This window comes from Acanthopagrus latus, chromosome 22 (assembly GCF_904848185.1).
Source record: "Acanthopagrus latus isolate v.2019 chromosome 22, fAcaLat1.1, whole genome shotgun sequence".
Taxonomy (NCBI): domain Eukaryota; kingdom Metazoa; phylum Chordata; class Actinopteri; order Spariformes; family Sparidae; genus Acanthopagrus; species Acanthopagrus latus.
In genome coordinates this window covers 19209612-19234188 of record NC_051060.1, presented here as the reverse complement: position 1 = coordinate 19234188, position 24577 = coordinate 19209612, and the positions used below count along the sequence as shown (strand labels likewise).

The window sequence follows — 24577 nt, the reverse complement described above, 5'->3', positions numbered from 1 at the left end:
AATGCTTCTGAAATAACTCTGAACAGAAACTGAAGACGTCTCATTTAACTATTCAGTGATGAGATTAATTCGGCTGGAACATAATCCTTAATTTATGGCCAGTTAAATCCTTGATGGACGTTGTTTTGTTCCATGCACCAAACTCCATTGTGATTTTGGTCGTTTTTATCTCTGCCATGTTAATTACATGAATAATGCACAGTTAACTAAACTCTGATCGCTACCTAAAAACAAGAAGGTAGTTTCGGTAAAGTCGGTATGAAGTATTTGTATAACATTAGCTAAACAGCATGAAAGCTGTTTAGCTAATGTTATACTGGTCACTGTAAGTGAGTGCTAATGTTATGTTAGCTAGCTAGCTGACTTTAAAGTTATTGCAGCTCCACTGCAAGTTTGGGAAACACGTTAGCAGCGACTCAGCTGTCTTTTATTAATGGGTACCGACACTAAAATGAGCTTATAAAGACGTCTGAGTCATTTAATCGTCGTGTTTTTACTGACAAGTTTGCATGTTAGCTAACGTGTGTCTGTTGGAGAGTGTTAGCTTGAAGGCATTATCCTGCTGTGTGATTTTAACTAGTTAAAGCTAGCATGTTAACAGCTGAATATCTGAGTATAGCACAGTTAGCTAACAGGCTCCAAGTGTTGTGTTGTGTATGTCAGCATCTAGAAGTTTATTTTGAGCATCTAATGTAGATTATACACACAATATGCAGCCTCATTGTAGCCTCATTGTAGCATGCACAGAATGTATTCAGTGTGTTTGTCTCAGTTCTGGTTTAATGTGTTATTCATGTCACTGCACTGACTCCCTGTCTGTCAAAAGACACTTTAAAATCATACTGCTCGTCTATAAAGCACTATATGTTTACAGGATTTAATACATTTGGTTTCCTTTGGTTTATCTTTAAAAAAACATTTATTAAATCAGATTTTAGCAGATTTTATTGTGCAGAGTGATGCGAGACTCCTGAAGTGATGTCATGCACATGGTTACAGACTGCTATACCATTCTTTATTATGAAATGATAATCCTGTTAGAAATCCCCTTTTGCCGGATGTGTCTGTAATCTGATTACATCTTCTTTTTTACTGCTATAATCAGAATATATATATATATACTCAAACACACAAATGCATGTAGTCATCATGTTATACTAATGTTCTTCCTCCTCTCTCCAGGTGAACAGTGGAACTTGTCTTCAGCTTCAGGTGGAACAGCTCTGACCTGTATGGTGATCAGAGAGGAGAGACACCTGGTCCAACAAGGTCAGTGTAGGTGCAAAAGTTAAAAGCAGAAAGTGTGAGATTTGTCAGTTGCTGTTTATTAATACTCTAGTAGTATTTTGAATGTTTGTTTGGTTTTTTTTACCAAGAGGAAATATAAACAGTCTGTTTAGAACGCCTGCATTTATTTGATCTCATTTATATTTAATATAAATGATATAATCATATTTTATTTAACATGTATATCTACACTGTTCAGCCACAACATTAAAATGACTGACAAGTGAAGTGAGCATTGATCATCTTGTTACAATCAAATGTTCTGCTGGGAAACTTTGATTTCTGTCATTTCTGTGGAGCCTCTTTGACAAACACCAGCCACCCAAACACCGTTCAGACCAACTGCACCCCGTCATGGCAAAGAACCCACGGTGTCAAACTGGCCACCTCATTCTCCAGATCCCAATCCAGCTGAGCATCTGTTGGATGCGCCAGAACCAACTCCCATCCATGTTGGGGCCCCCATGGATTGTTTTTGGCTCAGACTGCATCCAGTGGAAGCTCAATTGGATTGAGATCTGGGGAGTCTGGAGGCCAAGTTGACACCTTGAGCTCTTTCCCACGTTCCTCGGGTCGTTCCTGAGCAGGGGGGCCACTGCCATCAAGGAGTGCTGCTGCCATGAGGGGGTGTACTTGGTCTGCAGCTGTGTTTGGGTGACTGGTGTCTGTCAAAGAGACATCCACATGAATGCTAGGACTCATGGCTTCACAGCCGAACATGGCATTGGAACAAAATCATCCATGTTATTTATTTCACCTGTCACTGGTTCTAATGTTGTGACTCTCAGTGTATACACATGTTAAATACTTTATGAATTAGATCAAATAAATGCATTTAGGCACTATAACCAGACTTGTTTATATTTCCTCTCAGTAAAACAAAACCTGTTTAAATGACTTCCTCTTCCTTTGAACCCTGTGGGTTTTGAGCTAAGACTTGTACATTTTAAATGGACAGCTATGTAGATTCAACATCAATGTAAGCCTCGGCGTATTCGACCAGCAGGCCACTGATAAGGATCATATTCAGTTTTTGACGTGCAACTGTGTGGTAGTGAAGTTTTTGGTTTAGAAGTGGTTCTTGTGGTAGAGGTGCAGCAAACTGAGCTTCAAACACCAGCAGAATGACTGGAGACGTGTTAATTTCTGTCAGCCTGTGTAAGGTTTAGCTTGAGCAGTTGTAAGTTTGTCTATGTCCTTCTGAGTGTATAAACTATGATGAGCAGAGCCTGGTGTTAACATTGGTGTTCCTATTTGTGGTAGAAGTGCAGTGAAGTGAGAGCCACATCACCAGCAGAACTGAGCGGAGACGTGTTGTATTGGAGGCCTTGTGGTATAGAGCTGTTTAGGGACAAAAGTTCAGTGACAGTAATACAGTTGTTAGTGGTCTGCCAGGCAAACCTGGTGTTATTGTAATTTATAGTTTAACTTGACCGGACTTCAACTATCTTCAATGGCAAATGCCCGAGTGCAGTCCATCGGAGCTGTAAGCAGTGGTTTCCATGAATGGCAGTAGTCAGGCCTTTGATCAGCCGCTGGTATTGGTAATAGCGTATCTTACGAGCCCTTGTGCGATCCCGCCAACTTACAGGTCCCTCATGTTCAGACACCTATGGTATGGTAGAAGCGTGCACAAAGTGTGCGTGTTTAGCTTGGGCCTCGGCCTGGCTAGGGACATGCTCAGGGCCACGGTAGAAGCTAGCCTGACGCCACTAAAGCGGCTTGGATCTCTGCCCTCATCTGTCCATGACGATTCCCCTCGCGAGTTCAGTGTGTATGGGCGCGATGCCTTTGCTTGAAGATAATGTTGAACTCTGTGATAAAACAAAATGTAAAAAAAAAAAAAAATGCAGGAATTCATTTTCTCTGCAAGTGTGTGCAACAGTATCCTGCTTGATAACACCAAGCAGAGATCATTACAAAGCTGTTACAGGGCCCTCGGCCTCTCTGCCCAGCAGGCCACTAATAATCGTCCTATTGTGGTGTAGTGACGGTTTTTGTTTGGAAGCAGTTGTTGTGGGTATGTTCATGGTGGAATTGCACCAAACTGATAGCTACAAACAGCTTGAGCGATTGTTAGCTTGTCTGCCTCCTTCTGAGTGTATTGAAGGTTTGTTTTCAGTTCAGGTTCATCTCCACTCGAGCACACAAATGTGCGTTGAGAGAGTGCTTGATAAGCTTTGTGGAGCCTTTGAAGTTGTTGTTTTGCTGGAGAAACATCGTGGAATAAAGCTTTTCAGGCTAACAGTGTTAGCTAAACAATGTTGAGCGTACTAAGTTACAACACCGTAGAGTTCTAGGCACAAAAGTTCAGTAACAGCAATCCAGTTGTTAGTTTGTCTGCTAGGCAAACCAGGCTTGTGTGAGCTGACCAACCAGAGCAGACTGAGGCCCCGCCTCAAAACCCACAGGATTCAAGGAGTGTTTTTTTACAGTTATTGGATATAAAAAAATATATCTTGAAATAAGATGTATATGAAAATACAATTCTTCTCACTTTTAACAACTCAACTCTCTATGAGTTGTGTTAATAGCCCACAAAGTGCGTTATTTGACGATCTGAGAATGAGACTCAAAAATCAGCTGTCTTTTGACAGAATTGCTTCACGAGTATAATAATTGTCCTCCATATGCAGCACACTGGCTCTCAACTTTCTGCTTTTAATGCTGGATAACTTAATCTATAATAATACATCATGTTCGATCAGCAAATATTTAATATTGTTTATATGAATCTGCAAAGTAACTAGTAACTAAAGCTGTTAGACAAAGTGCAGTGAAAGTATGAATAATATAGTTAAAAACTAAATGTATGCAAAATATGAAAAGTGTTTAACATGTATATCTACACTGTTCAGCCACAACATTAAAACAACTGACAAGTGAAGTGAGCATTGATCATCTTGTTACAATCAAATGTTCTGCTGGGAAACTTTGATTTCTGTCATTTCTGTGGAGCCTCTTTGACAAACACCAGCCACCCAAACACCGTTCAGACCAACTGCACCTCCTCATGGCAAAGAACCCACGGTGTCAAACTGGCCACCTCATTCTCCAGATCCCAATCCAGCTGAGCATCTGTTGGATGCGCCAGAACCAACTCCCATCCATGTTGGGGCCCCCATGGATTGTTCTTGGCTCTGACTGCATCCAGTGGAAGCTCAATTGGATTGAGATCTGGGGAGTCTGGAGTCCAGGTTGACACCTTGAGCTCTTTCCCACGTTCCTCGGGTCGTTCCTGAGCAGGGGGGCCACTGCCATCAAGGAGTGCTGCTGCCATGAGGGGGTGTACTTGGTCTGCAGCTGTGTTTGGGTGACTGGTGTCTGTCAAAGAGACATCCACATGAATGCTAGGACTCATGGCTTCACAGCCGAACATGGCATTGGAACAAAATCATCCATGTTATTTATTTCACCTGTCACTGGTTCTAATGTTGTGACTCTCAGCGTATAGACATGTTAAATGCTTTATATATTAGACCAAAAAAAGGCACTCTGAATTAAATTAAAACTCTATGTAAATAAATTATGAAAAGTGATTTCAGGTTAAATACAACTGAGTTAGAGACTCAAACCTCCACAAGGAGACTCAACACTCATCAACAATAGACCCAGGTCTCTTTGTGGAGGACAAACAACTACCACAAAAACAAAAACTTGACACACAAACAAAACTTCTAAAAACAATAAAAACCTGCACAGACACACAAAACCCCTAAAAACAAAAACTCATAAAAATAAACACACAAAACCCCTAAAAACAATAACTCATAAAAACAACACAAAAACATCTAAAAACAAACACACAAAACCTCTAAAAACAAAAACATCTAAAAACAAACACAAAACCTCTAAAAACAAAAACCCCTAAAAACAAACACACAAAACCTCTAAAAACAAAAACCCCTAAAAACAAACACACAAAACCTCTAAAAACAACACCAAAACCTCTAAAAACAAACACAAAACCTCCACAAAGAGACATCAAACTACCACTGCTCTTCTTTCTCTTCCTGCAGGTGACGGACGAGCCGCCTCAGGACCTGAAGCAGGAAAACTGAGTATCCGTCTTCTGATGAAACTCCTTCAGGTGCTGTAATTGTTTGTTGACTCTGGTTTCACCTGCTCAGACAGTGAGCACTGTTGTCTTTGCTGGTTATTTACATAATGAAACCATTCTTTTAAATTACACTCTATTGTGTTTTTTATAGATCTTTAAAGCACGTTTTGAGTCTTTTGATGGAGTCCAACGTCTCCTCTCAGTGGCATTTTCAAAGCTTTAACTATATTTGATGTATACATTTTCTTTCTGTAATGGAGAGCAGGGCTTCCATCTATTCCTATTCTGGGAGAATCTGCTTTGTGTATCCAGTTACCTGCTCAGTACAGGTGTATTCATGTCTGTGTGGGAGGTGTACAGATATTTAATACTTCTTGATCTCAGGTAATAAGCTCAAGTGATGTTCCTTAACATATCAGCAGCTCCACATAGTAATTACCTTAACGTTGTCTCAGCCCAGTGTGTGCGGGTTAAAATGGCGCCAGCCTCCCTGTCCGTGAGTTTTGTTTCTACCTCAAATGCTTCTGAAATAACTCTGAACAGAAACTGAAGACGTCTCATTTAACTGTTCAGTGATGAGATAAATTCGGCTGGAACATAATCCTTTATTTACGGCCAGTTAAATCCTTGATGGACGTTGTTTTGTTCCATGCACCAAACTCCATTGTGATTTTGGTCGTTTTTATCTCTGCCATGTTAATTACATGAATAATGCACAGTTAACTTAACTTTGGTCACTACCTAAAAACAAGAAGGTAGTTTTGGTAAAATCGATATGAAGTATTTGTATAACATTAGCTAAACAGCATGAAAGCTGTTTAGCTAATGTTATACTGGTCACTGTAAGTGAGTGCTAATGTTATGTTAGCTAGCTAGCTGACATTAAAGTTATTGCAGCTCCACTGCAAGTTTGGGAAACACGTTAGCAGCGGCTCAGCTGTCTTTTATTAACGGGTAGTGACACTAAAATGAGCTTATAAAGACGTCTGAGTCATTTAATCGTCGTGTTTTTACAGACAGGTTAGCATGTTAGCTAACATGTGTATCTGTTGGAGAGTGTTAGCTTGGAGGCATTATCCTGCTGTGTGATTTTAACTAGTTAAAGCTAGCATGTTAACAGCTGAATATCTGAGTATAGCACAGTTAGCTAACAGGCTCCAAGTGTTGTGTTTACAATGTTTGAGTATGTTAGTATGTCAGGATCTAAAAGTTTATTTTGAGCAGCTAATGTAGATTATACACACAATATGCAGCCTCATTGTAGCCTCATTGTAGCATGCACAGAATGTATTCAGTGTGTTTGTCTCAGTTCTGGTTTAATGTGTTATTTATGTCACTGCACTGACTCCCTGTCTGTCAAAAGACACTTTAAAATCATATTGCTCGTCTATAAAGCACTATATGTTTTCAGGATTTAATACATTTGGTTTCCTTTGGTTTATCTTTAAAAAACACATTTATTAAATCAGATTTTAGCAGATTTTACAGTGCAGAGTGATGCGAGACTCCTGAAGTGATGTCATGCACATGGTTACAGACTGCTATACCATTCTTTATTATGAAATGATAATCCTGTTAGAAATCCCCTTTTGCCGGATGTGTCTGTAATCTGATTACATCTTCTTTTTTACTGCTATAATCAGAATATATATATATATATATATATATATATATATATATATATATATATATATATATATATATATATATATATATATATATATATATACTCAAACACACAAATGCATGTAGTCATCATGTTATACTAATGTTCTTCCTCCTCTCTCCAGGTGAACAGTGGGACTTGTCTTCAGCTTCAGGTGGAACAGCTCTGACCTGTATGGTGATCAGAGAGGAGAGACACCTGGTCCAACAAGGTCAGTGTAGGTGCAAAAGTTAAAAGCAGAAAGTGTGAGATTTGTCAGTTGCTGTTTATTAATACTCTAGTAGTATTTTGAATGTTTTTTTGTTTTTTTTTACCAAGAGGAAATATAAACAGTCTGTTTAGAACGCCTGCATTTATTTGATCTCATTTATATTTAATATAAATGATATAATCATATTTTATTTAACATGTATATCTACACTGTTCAGCCACAACATTAAAACGACTGACAAGTGAAATGAGCATTGATCATCTTGTTACAATCAAATGTTCTGCTGGGAAACTTTGATTTCTGTCATTTCTGTGGAGCCTCTTTGACAAACACCAGCCACCCAAACACCGTTCAGACCAACTGCACCCCCTCATGGCAAAGAACCCACGGTGTCAAACTGGCCACCTCATTCTCCAGATCCCAATCCAGCTGAGCATCTGTTGGATGCGCCAGAACCAACTCCCATCCATGTTGGGGCCCCCATGGATTGTTTTTGGCTCAGACTGCATCCAGTGGAAGCTCAATTAGATTGAGATCTGGGGAGTCTGGAGTCCAGGTTGACACCTTGAGCTCTTTCCCACGTTCCTCGGGTCGTTCCTGAGCAGGGGGGCCACTGCCATCAAGGAGTGCTGCTGCCATGAGGGGGTGTACTTGGTCTGCAGCTGTGTTTGGGTGACTGGTGTCTGTCAAAGAGACATCCACATGAATGCTAGGACTCATGGCTTCACAGCCGAACATGGCATTGGAACAAAATCATCCATGTTATTTATTTCACCTGTCACTGGTTCTAATGTTGTGACTCTCAGTGTATACACATGTTAAATACTTTATGAATTAGATCAAATAAATGCATTTAGGCACTATAACCAGACTTGTTTATATTTCCTCTCAGTAAAACAAAACCTGTTTAAATGACTTCCTCTTCCTTTGAACCCTGTGGGTTTTGAGCTAAGACTTGTACATTTTAAATGGACAGCTTCATTTATGTAGATTCAACATCAATGTAAGCCTCGGCGTATTCGACCAGCAGGCCACTGATAAGGATCATATTCAGTTTTTGACGTGCGACTGTGTGGTAGTGAAGTTTTTGGTTTAGAAGTGGTTCTTGTGGTAGAGGTGCAGCAAACTGAGCTTCAAACACCAGCAGAATGACTGGAGACATGTTAATTTCTGTCAGCCTGTGTAAGGTTTAGCTTGAGCAGTTGTAAGTTTGTCTATGTCCTTCTGAGTGTATAAACTATGATGAGCAGAGCCTGGTGTTAACATTGGTGTTCCTATTTGTGGTAGAAGTGCAGTGAAGTGAGAGCCACATCACCAGCAGAACTGAGCGGAGATGTGTTGTATTGGAGGCCTTGTGGTATAGAGCTGTTTAGGGACAAAAGTTCAGTGACAGTAATACAGTTGTTAGTGGTCTGCCAGGCAAACCTGGTGTTATTGTAATTTATAGTTTAACTTGACCGGACTTCAACTATCTTCAATGGCAAATGCCCGAGTGCAGTCCATCGGAGCTGTAAGCAGTGGTTTCCATGAATGGCAGTAGTCAGGCCTTTGATCAGCCGCTGGTATTGGTAATAGCGTATCTTACGAGCCCTTGTGCGATCCCGCCAACTTACAGGTCCCTCATGTTCAGACACCTATGGTATGGTAGAAGCGTGCACAAAGTGTGCGTGTTTAGCTTGGGCCTTGTGCCTGGCTAGGGACATGCTCAGGGCCACGGTAGAAGCTAGCCTGACGCCACTAAAGCGGCTTGGATCTCTGCCCTCATCTGTCCATGACGATTCCCCTCGCGAGTTCAGTGTGTATGGGCGCGATGCCTTTGCTTGAAGATAATGTTGAACTCTGTGATAAAACAAAATGTAAAAAAAAAAAAAATGCAGGAATTCATTTTCTCTGCAAGTGTGTGCAACAGTATCCTGCTTGATAACACCAAGCAGAGATCATTACAAAGCTGTTACAGGGCCCTCGGCCTCTCTGCCCAGCAGGCCACTAATAATCGTCCTATTGTGGTGTAGTGACGGTTTTTGTTTGGAAGCAGTTGTTGTGGGTATGTTCATGGTGGAATTGCACCAAACTGATAGCTACAAACAGCTTGAGCGATTGTTAGCTTGTCTGCCTCCTTCTGAGTGTATTGAAGGTTTGTTTTCAGTTCAGGTTCATCTCCACTCGAGCACACAAATGTGCGTTGAGAGAGTGCTTGATAAGCTTTGTGGAGCCTTTGAAGTTGTTGTTTTGCTGGAGAAACATCGTGGAATAAAGCTTTTCAGGCTAACAGTGTTAGATAAACAATGTTGAGCGTACTAAGTTACAACACCGTAGAGTTCTAGGCACAAAAGTTCAGTAACAGCAATCCAGTTGTTAGTTTGTCTGCTAGGCAAACCAGGCTTGTGTGAGCTGACCAACCAGAGCAGACTGAGGCCCCGCCTCAAAACCCACAGGATTCAAGGAGTGTTTTTTACAGTTATTGGATATAAAAAAAATATATCTTGAAATAAAATGTATATGAAAATACAATTCTTCTCACTTTTAACAACTCAACTCTCTATGAGTTCTGTTAATAGCCCACAAAGTGCGTTATTTGACGATCTGAGAATGAGACTCAAAAATCAGCTGTCTTTTGACAGAATTGCTTCACGAGTATAATAATTGTCCTCCATATGCAGCACACTGGCTCTCAACTTTCTGCTTTTAATGCTGGATAACTTAATCTATAATAATACATCATGTTTGATCAGCAAATATTTAATATTGTTTATATGAATCTGCAAAGTAACTAGTAACTAAAGCTGTTAGACAAAGTGCAGTGAAAGTATGAATAATATAGTTAAAAACTAAATGTATGCAAAATATGAAAAGTGTTTAACATGTATATCTACACTGTTCAGCCACAACATTAAAATGACTGACAAGTGAAGTGAGCATTGATCATCTTGTTACAATCAAATGTTCTGCTGGGAAACTTTGATTTCTGTCATTTCTGTGGAGCCTCTTTGACAAACACCAGCCACCCAAACACCGTTCAGACCCACTGCACCTCCTCATGGCAAAGAACCCACGGTGTCAAACTGGCCACCTCATTCTCCAGATCCCAATCCAGCTGAGCATCTGTTGGATGCGCCAGAACCAACTCCCATCCATGTTGGGGCCCCCATGGATTGTTCTTGGCTCTGACTGCATCCAGTGGAAGCTCAATTGGATTGAGATCTGGGGAGTCTGGAGTCCAGGTTGACACCTTGAGCTCTTTCCCACGTTCCTCGGGTCGTTCCTGAGCAGGGGGGCCACTGCCATCAAGGAGTGCTGCTGCCATGAGGGGGTGTACTTGGTCTGCAGCTGTGTTTGGGTGACTGGTGTCTGTCAAAGAGACATCCACATGAATGCTAGGACTCATGGCTTCACAGCCGAACATGGCATTGGAACAAAATCATCCATGTTATTTATTTCACCTGTCACTGGTTCTAATGTTGTGACTCTCAGTGTGCACACATGTTAAATACCTTATGAATTAGATTTAAAAAAAGGCACTATAACCAGTCTTGTTTATGTTTCCTTTCAGTAAAACCAAATTTGTAAATATTCAAATTTACCTCTGAATTAAATTAAATTAAAACTCTATGTAAATAAATTATGAAAAGTGATTTCAGGTTAAATAAAACTGAGTTAGAGACTCAAACCTCCACAAGGAGACTCAACACTCATCAACAATAGACCCAGGTCTCTTTGTGGAGGACAAACTACCACAAAAACAAAAACTTGACACACAAACAAAACCTCTAAAAACAATAAAAACCTGCACAGACACACAAAAACCTCTAAAAATAAACACACAAAACCCCTAAAAACAAAAACTCATAAAAACAACACAAAAACCTCTAAAAATAAACACACAAAACCCCTAAAAACAAAAACTCATAAAAACAACACAAAAACCTCTAAAAATAAACACACAAAACCCCTAAAAACAAAAACTCATAAAAACAACACAAAAACATCTAAAAACAAACACACAAAACCCCTAAAAACAAAAACCCCTAAAAAAAAAAAAACACACAAAACCTCTAAAAACAAACACAAAACAACACAAAACCTCCACAAAGAGACATCAAACTACCACTGCTCTTCTTTCTCTTCCTGCAGGTGACGGACGAGCCGCCTCAGGACCTGAAGCAGGAAAACTGAGTGTCCGTCTTCTGATGAAACTCCTTCAGGTGCTGCAGTTGTTTGCTGACTCTGGTTTCACCTGCTCAGACAGTGAGCACTGTTGTCTTTGCTGGTTATTTACATAATAAAACCATTTTTTTAAATTACACTCTATTGTGTTTTTTATAGATCTTTAAAGCACGTTTTGAGTCTTTTGATGGAGTCCAACGTCTCCTCTCAGTGGCATTTTCAAAGCTTTAACTATATTTGATGTATACATTTTCTTTCTGTAATGGAGAGCAGGGCTTCCATTACCTTCATTAACTATTCCTATTCTGGGAGTGACTGATTTAGAAACCATGTGTTGTTTAATAATGTCTGAGTAAGTTAGCCTCTCTCCATCTCTTATCACATGAATGAAGCTAACAGCAGCTCTGTAAGAGGTTTATAACGTTTTACCAGCAGCTGATATGAAATATACCTGAAGTGCTGCCTGTGAGGTCACCAAGCAGACAGATAAATGGTCATTTTGAGCAGCTACAGTAGTTTATATGATCATTCTGCAGCCTCGTTGTTGTCTGCAACAACAAATCATATCACTGGTCTGTAAAGCACTAACTGAACACATTTGGTTTACTTGTACAGGGATCAGGAGGGTTATTTAAAATGTTTGTTCTGATAGTTACTTATTTAAAAGTAGTCAGCAATGTAATTTAAGTAAAACTGTCCACTCATCTAATTCATAACTGTTCACTGTGGCTTTCAAATAATTACATTTATTTAATGTATTTTTTCATCTGTAGCTTAACTTTTTTCCGTTCTGCCTTTCAGATGCTGTTTTAATCTTATTGTCTTATTGTTTTAGTTTTGATTACCTTCTATGTCTCTGAATGGATCTCTGAATGAGGCTTTATTTGACTGAAAGTTTTTACATCTTTAGATCTCTACATCTTGTTTTAAACCAAGTACTTGTTAATATAAAATAGAAAACGTGACCTGAAATAAATCCAAAAGGCCTTTTAGTCAGTATAGTTCACAGGCTCCTCAGCTGCACCAGTGATGGTCAGATTTTTCTCTGAATGCTTTTTTTCGTCTCTCACTTCTCCTGTTTGTTTTCAGCTAATTCAGTCCGAGCCTAAATATGCTCTCTGAACTTTAAATATTAACATTTATGTTTTTAATGTGATCACAGCAAAGGAAAAAGTGTGTGCGCGGCTTGTGGTTTTACTCTGTGAACAATTTGAAGTTATGGAAACAATATGGTCCTCACACAGATAGTGCTCGGGCCCTAATAATACAAAAAATACATGAACGTCTGTCAAGAATTTGATATTTTAATTTGGTCCTTGGATGTAGCAGCAGTACCTGATCACTAACAAACTTTACAGCCGATCAAGTGGAGAGCTGTCAGGGGAAGAGAAAATGACAGTTGCACTTGTGATCTAATTTCCAGCTTGTTTTTTGCTTTTTCTTTCTGATTTTGCACATTTAGATGTGGCTTTGTTTCACAAACAACGTCTACATCTTCTGTTTTCCTCACACAAAAACTCAGTCAGACTTTCAGAGAAAGGCAAATCCTCCAGTCCAAAGAGCTTGGCAAAATTTGTTTTGTAGACTTGTCTAGTCAAAAAGCATTTCCTCTTGGAGCTGTTGTGGTCAGGTGGGGATGGACTGAACTATTTGTTGGGTGGGGGTCTTTCCAACAGCCTCTTCCATGGACAGGGTCTCTGACTTTATCGTCCTCCAGGGCCCACTTTCTGTTTCGGGCAGCTGAAGGACACAAACAAGAACAGGGATGGTTGAAAATAAGCTGCTGATGAAAACAAACAATTTTGGAAATGTTGTTTAAATCTGTATGATAATAGCCGGACCAGAACTGGACTTTTGAGGCCAGTACTAATATTGAGATTTGTTGTTTTTAAACATTATCCATCTTGATACAAATACCTTAGACTTATCCAGGCTAGTAGCAGGACTGTGAACAGCAATATTAGTCGGTCAGCTAGTCGAGTGTCCTTTCCCCCCACAAATCCAGAGTGGCAGCCCTAACTCTGTCTCTCTTGTGCAGCTTCTCTCGACAAGCATCACATCAGATACCACAGGCACAACAGACAGTTGCAGTCACAGGCTTGTTAGTTGTTAGCATGCCTACTAGCAAGTGCAAGTAGTAGCATGGTCCCATCGGCAGCTGCTGCAGAGTTTGTCTCACACGGGCAGGCTACGTACGGGGTGTGAAGCGGGTTTCAACTTTCAGTCATTGCCTGTAAATTCAGGTTCGCACCTCTGACAGCGACTAATCTGAGGGTGCTGGCATCAAGCCGGGAGAACCAGGGAACCAGGCAGGCACACATGAGTTTCCAAAGAGCGAGGAAGTGTTGCACAGTAATATATCATCAATCAGTCACACAAGATTTATTTATTTTTATAGTGCTCTTTACAAAATTGCTTTGTCACAGATTATAAAGAAACTTAAGTTACATTTTGCCCCACCACCAAATTTCGACCTCCCTTTACATCTACCACGATCAATTGGGGAAATTTGGTGGTGGGGCTAAAATGTAATTAAGAGACTGACAGTGTTTTTCTAAGGCTAAATGACTATTTAAACTCTCTAATTCCATCACATTTATGTAGATTATATTATATGATTACCATTTATATACCACATACAAGTCTTTATATCACAGCCATAGTTACTCTCTACAGTTACGAACTCTCACATCAGTCTTCTTTTGTAGCGAAATTTCTTATTCGGATGTTCAAAAATGTTCATGGTTTGAAATAATACAAGGCGACATTGAGTTGTATTAAATAATCTTTTCTGTTTGGAAGGCATACATCAATGTTTTAAGCTGTTAACCTAAAGATGTTTTCTGTCAGATCACAGATATAGCACTGATAGAAGCTAATTATGAGTTAATTGATTGGTTAATTGTCATCTCCTGCAGTAGGAGGAGCTTCTGCTTCTAGACACAGGGAGGTGGGCGTGGCTTGGAGGCTCAGGTGATGCAGGTGAAGAGGCTGCAGGGTTTTAGTTTTAATCTTTTATCCATTTTAAAGTTTCCAATTTATTTAATCTATTTATTCAGTTGTTTTCTTATTGTTCCATCAGTTTGGGAGAAGATAATCACCACTGTGAATTTTTTCTTCTACCACTTCCACTGCTTAAAAGTAAAATAAAAGAAACTGTTGAACAGCCTCGCACTCACACTAATTTACCCACAAATGTACTGTAAGTAAACCCAGGCCCAGCAGGGGGGGCTCTGCACACACCAAACCCAGCCAGCACCAGCTCTGAAAGCAATCTGTCCCACACAGACGGAGAGGCAGTAAAACGCTGACTGTTTCCACTCTGTTAGGCTCGAATGAGCTCCTTAGTCATTTAATTGCTAATGAGATGAGTGACTGGCGGGTCAGGTCTGCAGAGGTTTAACCCCTGCAAACTGACCCTTCCCCCCGTTCCACTGAAGACTGGGTGGGTCAGTCGGCTGTCAGCCAGCTTGTGAAATGATAGGCTTGTGTATCTGCAGCACGTTGTTAAAGGCAGGGTGATATGTTTGGGAGCAATTAACTTGTTAGTTGCACAGGAATGCATCAACTTCTACAGCACACAGTGCTTCCGGGTGGCCTGTAGCTGATATCGCCCACCAGTATGGGCTTAAGTTCCACAATATGTGTGTGCATACAGGTATGTGTGCTGTATGCACATTCCTGCAGCAGCAGGGATGCAGGTTATTATAGTGACCTGCACTAAATGCCTTTGATAGAAAAGCCTTGGCCCTTCTGCAATCCTCTTAGTCCCTGGCTTAGATCCCTCTGTGTCCCCATGGAGGACATACGCCTCGTCTTACTCATCTCATCCAGTCTATCATTCACATCTACGCCCTCAGACCTCCTTCCACCTCCACCACGATGCCATGGGTGTAAAAGGATAGGTGGTGGTGCGTCGGGATGTGGTAAAAGTGTCAGGAACAGAAGGATGGATCTGATTGGAGGCTTTTGTACTAAATAATTTAAGATAAAGGATGGATGATATAATAGATGCATTAGTAAATTCACAATGTGGTGAAAGAGCAAAGTAATTAAGAAATGGGTGGCAAGTATGCAACAAATCAATCAATCAGTACAACTGTTTAATAGAAAAAACAATAATGTATTATCCATAAGTTAGTGCCTGTACATGCAGGACTTTTTTGCTATGTATGTGTCATATCTTGCATTGTCACTCAACACGACATCAAAACTAATAAATAGCCAGTTCGAGAGTTTGAGCAGAGCCCTGATGGAAGATTAGTAAAGGCTTCTCTTCCAGTGACCTGCTTTCCTAGGTAACTCACGGAGTGACGTGGAAATAAGCTCTTTTGGAGCTAAAGCCAATTTAACCCCAAAGATTAGGACAGATCTGTCTGGACAGGCCAAAGACACACAACCTTCCTCAGCCTCTCACACACAAGAGCCCTTTTCCATCCTGCAGATCCTGGGATGGAGGATGGAGACAGAGAGAGAGAATGAAGGAGAGGGACGAGGAGAAGAGATCTGATGGTGGGGGATGGGAAGCTCTGGTGACATTTTGATCCAATGTAACACACCGCTTTAAGCAACAGATTTAAAGTTAATTTTGCAAGTGCATGGCTCATGCAAGTTGATGCTGACACAAAGACACACAAACATGAACTATGGGGTGCTGACATTGTCTTTATTTCAGTTATATGTGCAGCCCGAAGCTGTGTCGTTTATTGATTCTTAATAAGACAATGAAATAACCATTTGTTTTCTTTAAAATAAAAAAGAAGCTCTTGTCAGGTTTCCCTTCAGTCCTACATGGCAGTGAGACAGTACTGAGCTGAAATTCAATCTCTTATTCTTGCACCTCGGCTACATCGCACAGCAAAAAGAAATAAATCATGAGGACCCACAAAAAGAAATCATAACAAAGATACCCACACATTTGCATAAAGACTAAAATAAAACTACAGTCCCCTCCCAAAGTGTTTTAAACCAACGTTTTAATTCACAATGAACACAAAGAGAATGTCTGCAAGTGCAAAAAAGCACAGTTACTTCAGATTGAGACAGCAGAGAAATGTAAAGTCCATGACATGTTGGATTGGTAGATAGTGTGAATAATTAAAAAGTAGTTCAATACAATAGATGGCAGTCGTGAGATTTGTAACCTTTTTCTTTTGTTTGCTAACTTTACTCTAAGTATTCTTAAAACAAGAAAAAAACCCCGAACCAAGAAAATAAACCTTTGGTATAAACTTCTGCATGTTCTTTTGTTGGTAATAGTTAAATTCATTAAAACTCTTTTAGAGCACTAGAAAATAAATAAGCATATTAAAGACTATTCAAGCTTTCAGTTAAAATAATACTGGAATCCAGAGTACAAAAGTTGGAGGTGAATTTTGGTTGATAAGTTAATGGATGCTGAGCAGCTTGTAGGCCCATTTTAAATACTTTGGTCCTACTACAGTCCAAAACCCCAGTTGGACAGATGAGCGCGGATCCTACGTGGTCAGCATTTAGCTTTTTCTTGATTTAAAAAAAAAAAAAAAAAAAAAAAAAACTGCTATGGAAGACAACCAACACAACCTTTCAAATCCAGAAACCCTTACAGACACATCCACAAACACACACACTGCTACTTTTCCACCTTTCCAAGTTGGTCACCAACATCACCTCCTTCTACATTATTTGCAGGGATAATGAGGCCGGTCTGGTTTGAACCTGCTGTTTATCCCTCCCCTCCCTCCATCTCTGGCCCTTTTTAAAACAACTGTCCTCTCTCTGTTAATCGCCAAGCACGCCCTCTTTCTTCTTTACTCCCTTTTCGCTCTTCCCTTCTTTTGCCTCTTCCCGTTCTCCTCCACCTCCTCCGCTTTGCTGTGACCGTTAGTTACCGCGGAGGTGCCGTTGGCGACGGGCTTGCCTCCCTTCTGCGTGGATGAAGGTTTGCCTCGGTAAGCGTGGTAGTAGAAGTTGGCGAAGAGGATGATGAAGGTGACAGCGTAGCCGATCAAAGCCCACTGCATCCAGGCGGGGAATGGGCAGCCTGTGTAGAGGGAGTGGCCGGCGTGGCCGATGGTCACGTGGAACTGGATCTGGAGATGGAAACACAAAAAAATAATTAATCAGGGGGCTTGGCAATATATCAATATCATATCATTAACGACTACTGGACAATAAATCATCTTTCAAATGACATTATATCATGATATGACATACTTGTTGTCTTTTCCTGGTTTTAAAGGCTGCATTTCAGCTCAGTTATTATCTGATTACTGATTATTATCATCCAAACCTCATTCTGTTAAAGGCGACATATTGTGCAACAGCGCTCTTTAAGACATCACCAGAATACTCAGTCTGCTCTGACTGGTCAGCTCACGCATGCCAGACCCAAAACTGCCAACTAACAACAACAACAACAGGGCAGCAGTACTAAATCAGTTCTTAAAAGCCAAACTAGCTGCTAGACATAAACTGTGTGACATGGTGATGCAGTGTGATGTCACAAAGTCACAGAATTTAAGGTGGGAGGTGGGACTATTGACGAGAAGTCCAGGATTAGTGCTGTCTGTGGGAGAGAGCAGCTTCTGTTGGTGCAGACTTTGGCCTTTTAACTTCCGCAAACTTGTACAGGAACATAAATCAAACACTTATATCACAACACTATATTGTCGCAATATCAATATTTGAGGCCTTTGGTCAAAAACATCACAATATTTGATTTTGCTGCCAAGCATATATTTAGTGCCTTTGGGGACATTTTAAAATATTTAGAGATGTTCACAGTATTATTTTAAAGCCAAATCACACCATAGCTTTAAACAAAGCAAAAACACAATTAATTGCCACATGTGTTGATGTAACTATGTAATGAACTATCACGGAAATAGATAAAAATCAGTACAAATGGTCACATATGTTTACAGACTACAGACTTTTAACACTTTCAAACACAATGTTATGACTCAACCAGTAAACAGTCAAATCAGTCTTAATCAGGATCGATATTTCACCAAATCTTTTCAAATCTGCTCAATTCTGTATACTTTAGTCTGTAGATGCACAATTTAATTAATTAATGTAATTTTCCCTGAACACACATGCAAACAAAAACACAGCCCTAAACTGATACTCACCATCTGGATAATGGTGAGGTATTTCTTCCACCAGAGGTACTTCTGCATCTGAGGTCCCAGGGCTGCCAGGCCGTAGTATCCGTACATGAGCACGTGGATGGAAGAGTTGATGGTTGCACCAAAAAATGCTGTGGAAAGATGAAATGGAAATTTAGATTAGTATCAGATGCGATGGTGGTCCTGTTATTCATAAACGGCTCTCATGCAACTCAGTGTGTGATGCATCAGAAGTGAAAAGCACAAAGATAAATCTGACGAATTCAACAGCTGAGTATCATTAAAAAAAAAAAAAAAAAAAAGTCTTTTCACTCACACTGTCCACCGGGGACCCATTTGATGCCGATCCACCAGAGGATGAACATGGTGCAGTGGTGGTAGACGTGGAGGAAGCTGACCTGGTTGAACTTCTTCCTGAGGATGAAAAAGACTGTATCCAGGAACTCCACGCCTTTGGAGATGTAGTACCACCAGAGAGCAGATGCTATCTGAAGACACAAAACAAGGGTGGAGTGAATTAATGCATCTCACTGCGGTGGATCTGAGACACTGACACCACTGTATGGGATAGCATCTTTGATAGATTACAGCTTCAGATTGTAAATTTAATCTGCATGCACACTTGTAAAACTTGGTACAGTTCCTCAGGGTCCTTGTTAATCAGCCCTTTACAGCCTCAACATGATTCCAGTTATGCATGACAGTTGAGTAAAGAAATATTTGCTAGCAGTTGTTATTTGTTGACGAGGTCTAAGGGAAATGCACAAAATACTGAAACACAACTAAATCAAGGTTAAAAAACAGAGTAGAGTCATATCTTATTGTAGGATCAATGCCTAAGAAACAGCTGGTCACCAAGAACTAATGGGAAAATTGTGTAGAATACACAGCACATTTCCCCTAATTAATGGTGCTGTTTTTAGTGTGATTGGGAATAAATTATACATATAAGACACCTCGCCTGGAATCAATATTTAAGCGGTACACATCAGACAAGATAGGATAACAATTGATTCCTCTGGAGAAATTTAATTATCATATTTTCATGCAAATAGACTTGGAAACCAAATATACTGCAGATGTATTCCCTATTAAAAGTCACATCTTCCCACATCTACTGGCCATCAATCACTCTGTGTGTGTGTTCTCCTCTTTAACTCTTCATTCCTACCAGCCTGACACACACACACATGCACAGAGTAGACATGGTTGCTTGCTAAGCCACGGTGGCGTGGCATCCTGCCATCATGAAAGAGCGAGGCTGGAAGGTGGAGACGGGGGTGGCGAGTCATGGTGGTGAGACCAATTACTCCCGCCTATCTGAGTGCAGACCACACCCTCCACTGTCCTGAAATCACAAGTGTCACCACTAACTCTGGTCTCTCCCTGTTTCTTTCTTTCTTCAACCCAAACAAAACTAAATGCTAGGGGTGCTACCTGTGTGAATCTGTGCACAGACACTGTAAATGTGTAGATGTGTTATGCGATGTGTATGTGTGTGTGTTGGAGGGAGCTTACCCTGACTTCGTTGACATCATTGGAGTACTTGACAGGTTGACAGAGGTAGCTGTACCCAGCTGCTCTAGAGGCTAGTAGGAGCTGATGAGAGGAAAGAAACCAAACAGAGTCAGAAAGACGCTGAGGAGAAAACGGTTGACATTTCTTGTCATCATCCTTGCTGAAACACTCTCTATCCACGAAGGACGGTGCAGACTAGTTATTTCTTCTAAAATATCTAAGTTCCTTTTTAGGAAGTGGTATGTTTTGCCATCAAGTGTTAAGTTTCCTGTAAAATGAGTGGATTATTTGAAACATCTGAGGGCTATTAGACATTTCAGGGATCGGAGATCATTGCGACAGTAAAACCCATCTGCAGCATCTTAGTTTTCATTGGGTGAATGAATCACAAAGCATTTCCAGTAATCAGATGCATGACCACTAGTTGGTTGCTTCATTGCGATACTATGCAGACTAGACTTAGTGTTCAACGATTAAAATGTCATATTAAAGTGGTACAACTGTGAGGTTTTCTCATCTCTTCATATGAAGTAGTACGGTTTGTCTCAGTGGGCAGTATCACTGGTGTCTCTACAACAAATACAACATGCAACGAGTATAATGCAACTTGCAAAATCTTTGGCGGTGTGAAAACAAGTGACAGGTAATTTGAAGAACTTATTAGGACCTAACTACATATTTGCCACATCATCCCTTTAACATATAGGCTATATAGGCTATATTCATGTTGTCAGTCATGTGTACTGCTCTAACACACGAGCGAGACATAGCATTTACCTCTTTGGCGATGTAGAAATTGAGGACCACCATGCTGAAGTTGTAGACTATGAGGGTCTTCCTGAGCGTGTAGGGCTGGCGGTCCTGCATGTATCGGGGCCCCGCCCACAGGAAGAGCAGGTACAGGCAGCTGATGGCCAGAGTGGGGAGGGGAGATGACATCATGGGCCACTTCTCCACCCTCTTGTCTGGAGGAAAAAAGGGTTTGGTTCAATGCGGGGAGAACATCAGGTATAGTCGTGAAGCAAGTCCACTGCTCTAGCGTTGCACTGCTTTAATACTGTTGGACTCATTATGGGCAGCTTAAAAACAAATGATCAAAATCGACTGGACCACTGGACTGCTATTCAAAACCTGGTGCCTACATGTCCTAAACGCAGCTTATCCACTGAGCAACATCAGTGGAGGCAATTTATCAGATTACATGCAGCTCCTTCTGGAGCCGCAAAGGGCTTTGTACCACTTCTTTCACATATGCAGTCGCACTCCCCAAGACCTGTCAGGACTCTTTAATGTATAAAACTGGTGGAGTTACCCTTTAAAGAACAAGTTCAATAGTTTATAAGACAGTAATACTAATTTTGTTTCAGCTGTCATCATTCTTATTGGTAATGACAGCAATTTGCTTATCTGCCTTATTGTAAAAATACAGGAAGTAAATACCATATCCTCAGTTTGATTTTTGTCTAAACTACATATTCGGAGGTGAAAACTACACTTCCATATGGTTACTGGTGGCTGCTTCCTGGTTCACCTTTGACCTAGTTACATAATTTTCCAATCCAATAAATATATATCACGCTGACTATATTAAGCTGACTGTGGTTGACGCCTGCGGAAAGATAACATGGCCAAACTGGGGATTTCCTGTCTTTGCTGCACACTACCCGATCTCTAAAACTAAGATGAAACACAAATTTTTCATATTTTCACAACATGTCTGAAACGGCACAGTGATCTTACCTGCTATAGTAAGGCTCCATTTGTAAAATTCTACAGTGTCATTCACAAAATGTGTTACAACCTCCATGGCTCTGCCTTTGGTCTCGATTATACTGTGGCACAGAGGGAGAGAAGGAGGGGGAGAGAGAAAGAGAAGGTTCAAGTCAGCGACAGCCACCCAAATTAAATTACAGGCCATACGTATTATATGTATCCCATCAGTGTAACTAGTAGCATGAGCAGCTGGCTTACGTGATCATTTTGTATGAGTCAGCCTTTTTAAACTACCGAAACACATCTCTGCCATGATTAGCCTGAATATGTTGATGTTCACGTATTCATCAAGCCAAAGAGAACACTTTCCACCATCGTCCTCACCTGACTCCTCGGGGTGTAATTCGTGAGAAGCGAGAGCCTTTTAGGCCGGGATTTGAATTCTACTGTGTCACATGAATTATTCAGCGTATTATAAATGCATGTTTGCAAGTGTATCTATTATACTCTTTTCAGCACGGCAGTATTCACCCTAAAATACCATGTTAGGCCTCTTTTCACTTTTTGAAATGGTATGGTAACATTATCCTACTCAAGATGCTAATGTTCTTTCCATTGATTCATGTGACTGCCGGTCACAACAGTTTGATATAATTGTAGGAAATGGGATAGAGGATACTGAATAATTCTCCTGTATCTGTTCCTGACAGTACAGATGATAATTCATCAGAAATCTCATTGTGACACCAAAAGACATCCCTACAATATTGCAACAATATCAATATTGAGGTTATTGTTTGATTTTCTTGCCAGATGCTTGCTTTTACAGAGTGTTTTTGAGAAGTTTTCCAAACATTGAGTATTGTACTTGACTTTACTCAAGTATTTTAATTTTCCTCTACTTAATACTTCGGATCCACAACATCTTGTAAGCAAATATTGTACTTTTTACTCCTCTGATAACTTTAGTTACTTTGCAGGTTGCATCAGAGCAAAAGTAATGCTTTTAAAAATGAATTAATTTTATTGGCAGTCCGATGAAAATCAGAAAAAACACTTAATATCAGCATGGCTCATAGCTGATAGTATGAACATACAAGCAAATATAGGCGTTATTACTTTTACTAGTATTTTTTATGCTTAAGTACATTTAACACGAGATATGTAACGACTTTTACTCAAGTTCTATTCATATAGGAGACTTTCACAGTTACTAATCTAATATCAACATGATATTTACTTTTACTCCTGTATGACAGCACTTGACAGTACATCAAGACAGAGAGACATGCACATCATTACCCTTAATTAAGCAGCATTACATAACACACACTTCTCATCCACCTGACAGCAGGTGTCTTCTATATTAATCTATAATTAATCCGATGTGTCACATCAGCTGCCCTTTAAATAATTAATTGCTTGTGCGCACAGTGACTGACAGCTGTCCACCAATGAGTGCTCGCTGACAGCACAGTGTTGGGAGTGTTTTCCGCAGCAGTATTTTGCACATGGGTGTCCGGGGCACCACATGGTCTGCAGAATGGACTCCATGCGTTCACAGAGCCACCGAGGGGGAGAGTTTACTTTGGTGGCAGTGGGAAATGAGATAGAGAGGGTTAACCGGGTTTATGCGCACACACAAAAAGGCAGGGGCGCATGTGTCAGCAGGTTTCGCTCGGACCGCTCAAGAGGCTTAAATTCAATTGATCAACGAGCTTAGATGTAGGCCTAAGTACAAATGCCCAACGACCCACAAACCTGTTTGATGGTTATCTGCCCATATATGCGCCTATGTGCAACACTACAAAGAAAAAAAAAAACCCTGATCATGGAGAATAATGGAGCACAAACACTCACAAAAACAACACTGTCATTTGCAGTAATAACACAACATTAAAAAACCCTTACAGACAGCTGAATGTATTTTTAAGTAATATAACAGCCAATCAAATCATGTGCACTTTTAATTTAAGCTCAATTAAAATGTGCGGTTCGTCCCATGGTTTAACAGGTGGCTGGCTGATAGCTGCTAAAGACCAATGGACGAGAACACGATTAGCAACAATGCTATATATTAAAAAAAACACACACACACACACAAAACCATGAAAAGTATCTGACACGACTTACACAGTAATAATTGATATGTCGTGGACAAAGGGCTGGGCTCTTAGCCAGCCTCTCGTCTTAATTACGCCCTAAAATAAGACTGAAAGCCGGGAGTTAGCCGTTTTTTGAAAAAAGGTAAACGCCGTTAAAATACGTTTCGAACGCTCGGAGCTGAGTTACAACGGCACAGCACGCGCACAAGACGTTAAAAAAAACAACCATACTTACGTCCTCGATATTTAAGAGCGTGTAATGACATCCGGTGCAATTTGATGCCCAACTCCTCTCTCAGTCACCGCTCCGCTCCTCTTCTCCTTCTTCTCCCCTTCTTCCCTTCTCCTGCCGTCACCGCTAATCAAGTTTCTACACCGCGCCGGCTACAGTTCGACATTAAACAGCAATTTGGCAAGAAACTGGACAAGGCAAGTGAAAATCTATGACTAAGATAGGCCAATTATGCATTCAGTCCGCTCAGCCGCATCATCTTCTTGCAATCTCCTAGACACCGAGGGAAGCCAGGTGCCACTGCGCATGCGGGGAATTTCACTCCCCGTGTCTCTCGCGTGTGTGAGGGTGGGCAGACGTTGGCAGATAATGGCCGCCAGGTCCCTGTGACAAAGACTTTCTTCTGTTCCTTCCTCGGTATTTATTACTACTGTTTAACTACACAACTAACACAACTACACAACCTGTCAACCAACACGCTGTCAGCTTATTAACTGACTAAATTCTAC

At 40.6% G+C, this 24577-nt stretch overlaps 2 protein-coding genes and 1 long non-coding RNA gene across 19 annotated transcripts in view; 2 read left to right on the top strand and 1 right to left on the bottom strand.

The window, feature by feature from the left end:
- Positions 1–7165: 7165 nt before the first annotated feature.
- Positions 7166–11527, top strand: LOC119012480. Its single transcript, XR_005072494.1, has 2 exons — positions 7166–7224; positions 11356–11527. It is a non-coding gene; the product is annotated as an uncharacterized LOC119012480 (long non-coding RNA).
- Positions 11528–16033: 4506 nt separating this feature from the next.
- Positions 16034–24351, bottom strand: elovl4b (ELOVL fatty acid elongase 4b). 2 transcript variants are annotated; one of them, XM_037086359.1, is made up of 7 exons: positions 24072–24351; positions 21759–21850; positions 20796–20983; positions 20019–20099; positions 18817–18988; positions 18504–18631; positions 16034–17459 (listed from the first exon to the last, which is right to left on the bottom strand). In XM_037086359.1, the coding sequence occupies exons 2-7, from the start codon at positions 21823–21825 to the stop codon at positions 17178–17180; spliced, it is 918 nt and encodes a 305-aa protein (XP_036942254.1). In that variant the 5' UTR covers positions 21826–21850; positions 24072–24351; the 3' UTR covers positions 16034–17177. The 2 variants fall into 2 exon arrangements, with proteins under 2 accessions (XP_036942254.1, XP_036942255.1); XM_037086360.1 differs by lacking the exon at positions 24072–24351 and adding an exon at positions 23865–24023.
- The window catches only part of LOC119012476 (serine protease 23-like), a 68415-nt gene continuing 68183 nt past the window's right edge, over positions 24346–24577 (top strand). For all 16 annotated transcript variants that reach the window (XR_005072491.1, XR_005072482.1, XR_005072490.1 and 13 more), the window contains exon 1: positions 24346–24485. The gene's annotated coding sequence lies outside the window, so the exon portion shown is untranslated. The remainder of the gene's footprint in view (positions 24486–24577) is intronic.

Coding starts and splice junctions, on each gene's coding strand:
- elovl4b (XM_037086359.1), bottom strand. CDS start 21,825: ATGGAGGTTGTAACACATTTTGTGAATGACACTGTAGAATTTTACAAA. Junction 18,989..20,018: donor ATGATGTCAACGAAGTCAGG/GTAAGCTCCCTC, acceptor TTGTGTCTTCAG/ATAGCATCTGCTCTCTGGTG. Junction 18,632..18,816: donor ATGGGTCCCCGGTGGACAGT/GTGAGTGAAAAG, acceptor ATCTTTCCACAG/CATTTTTTGGTGCAACCATC.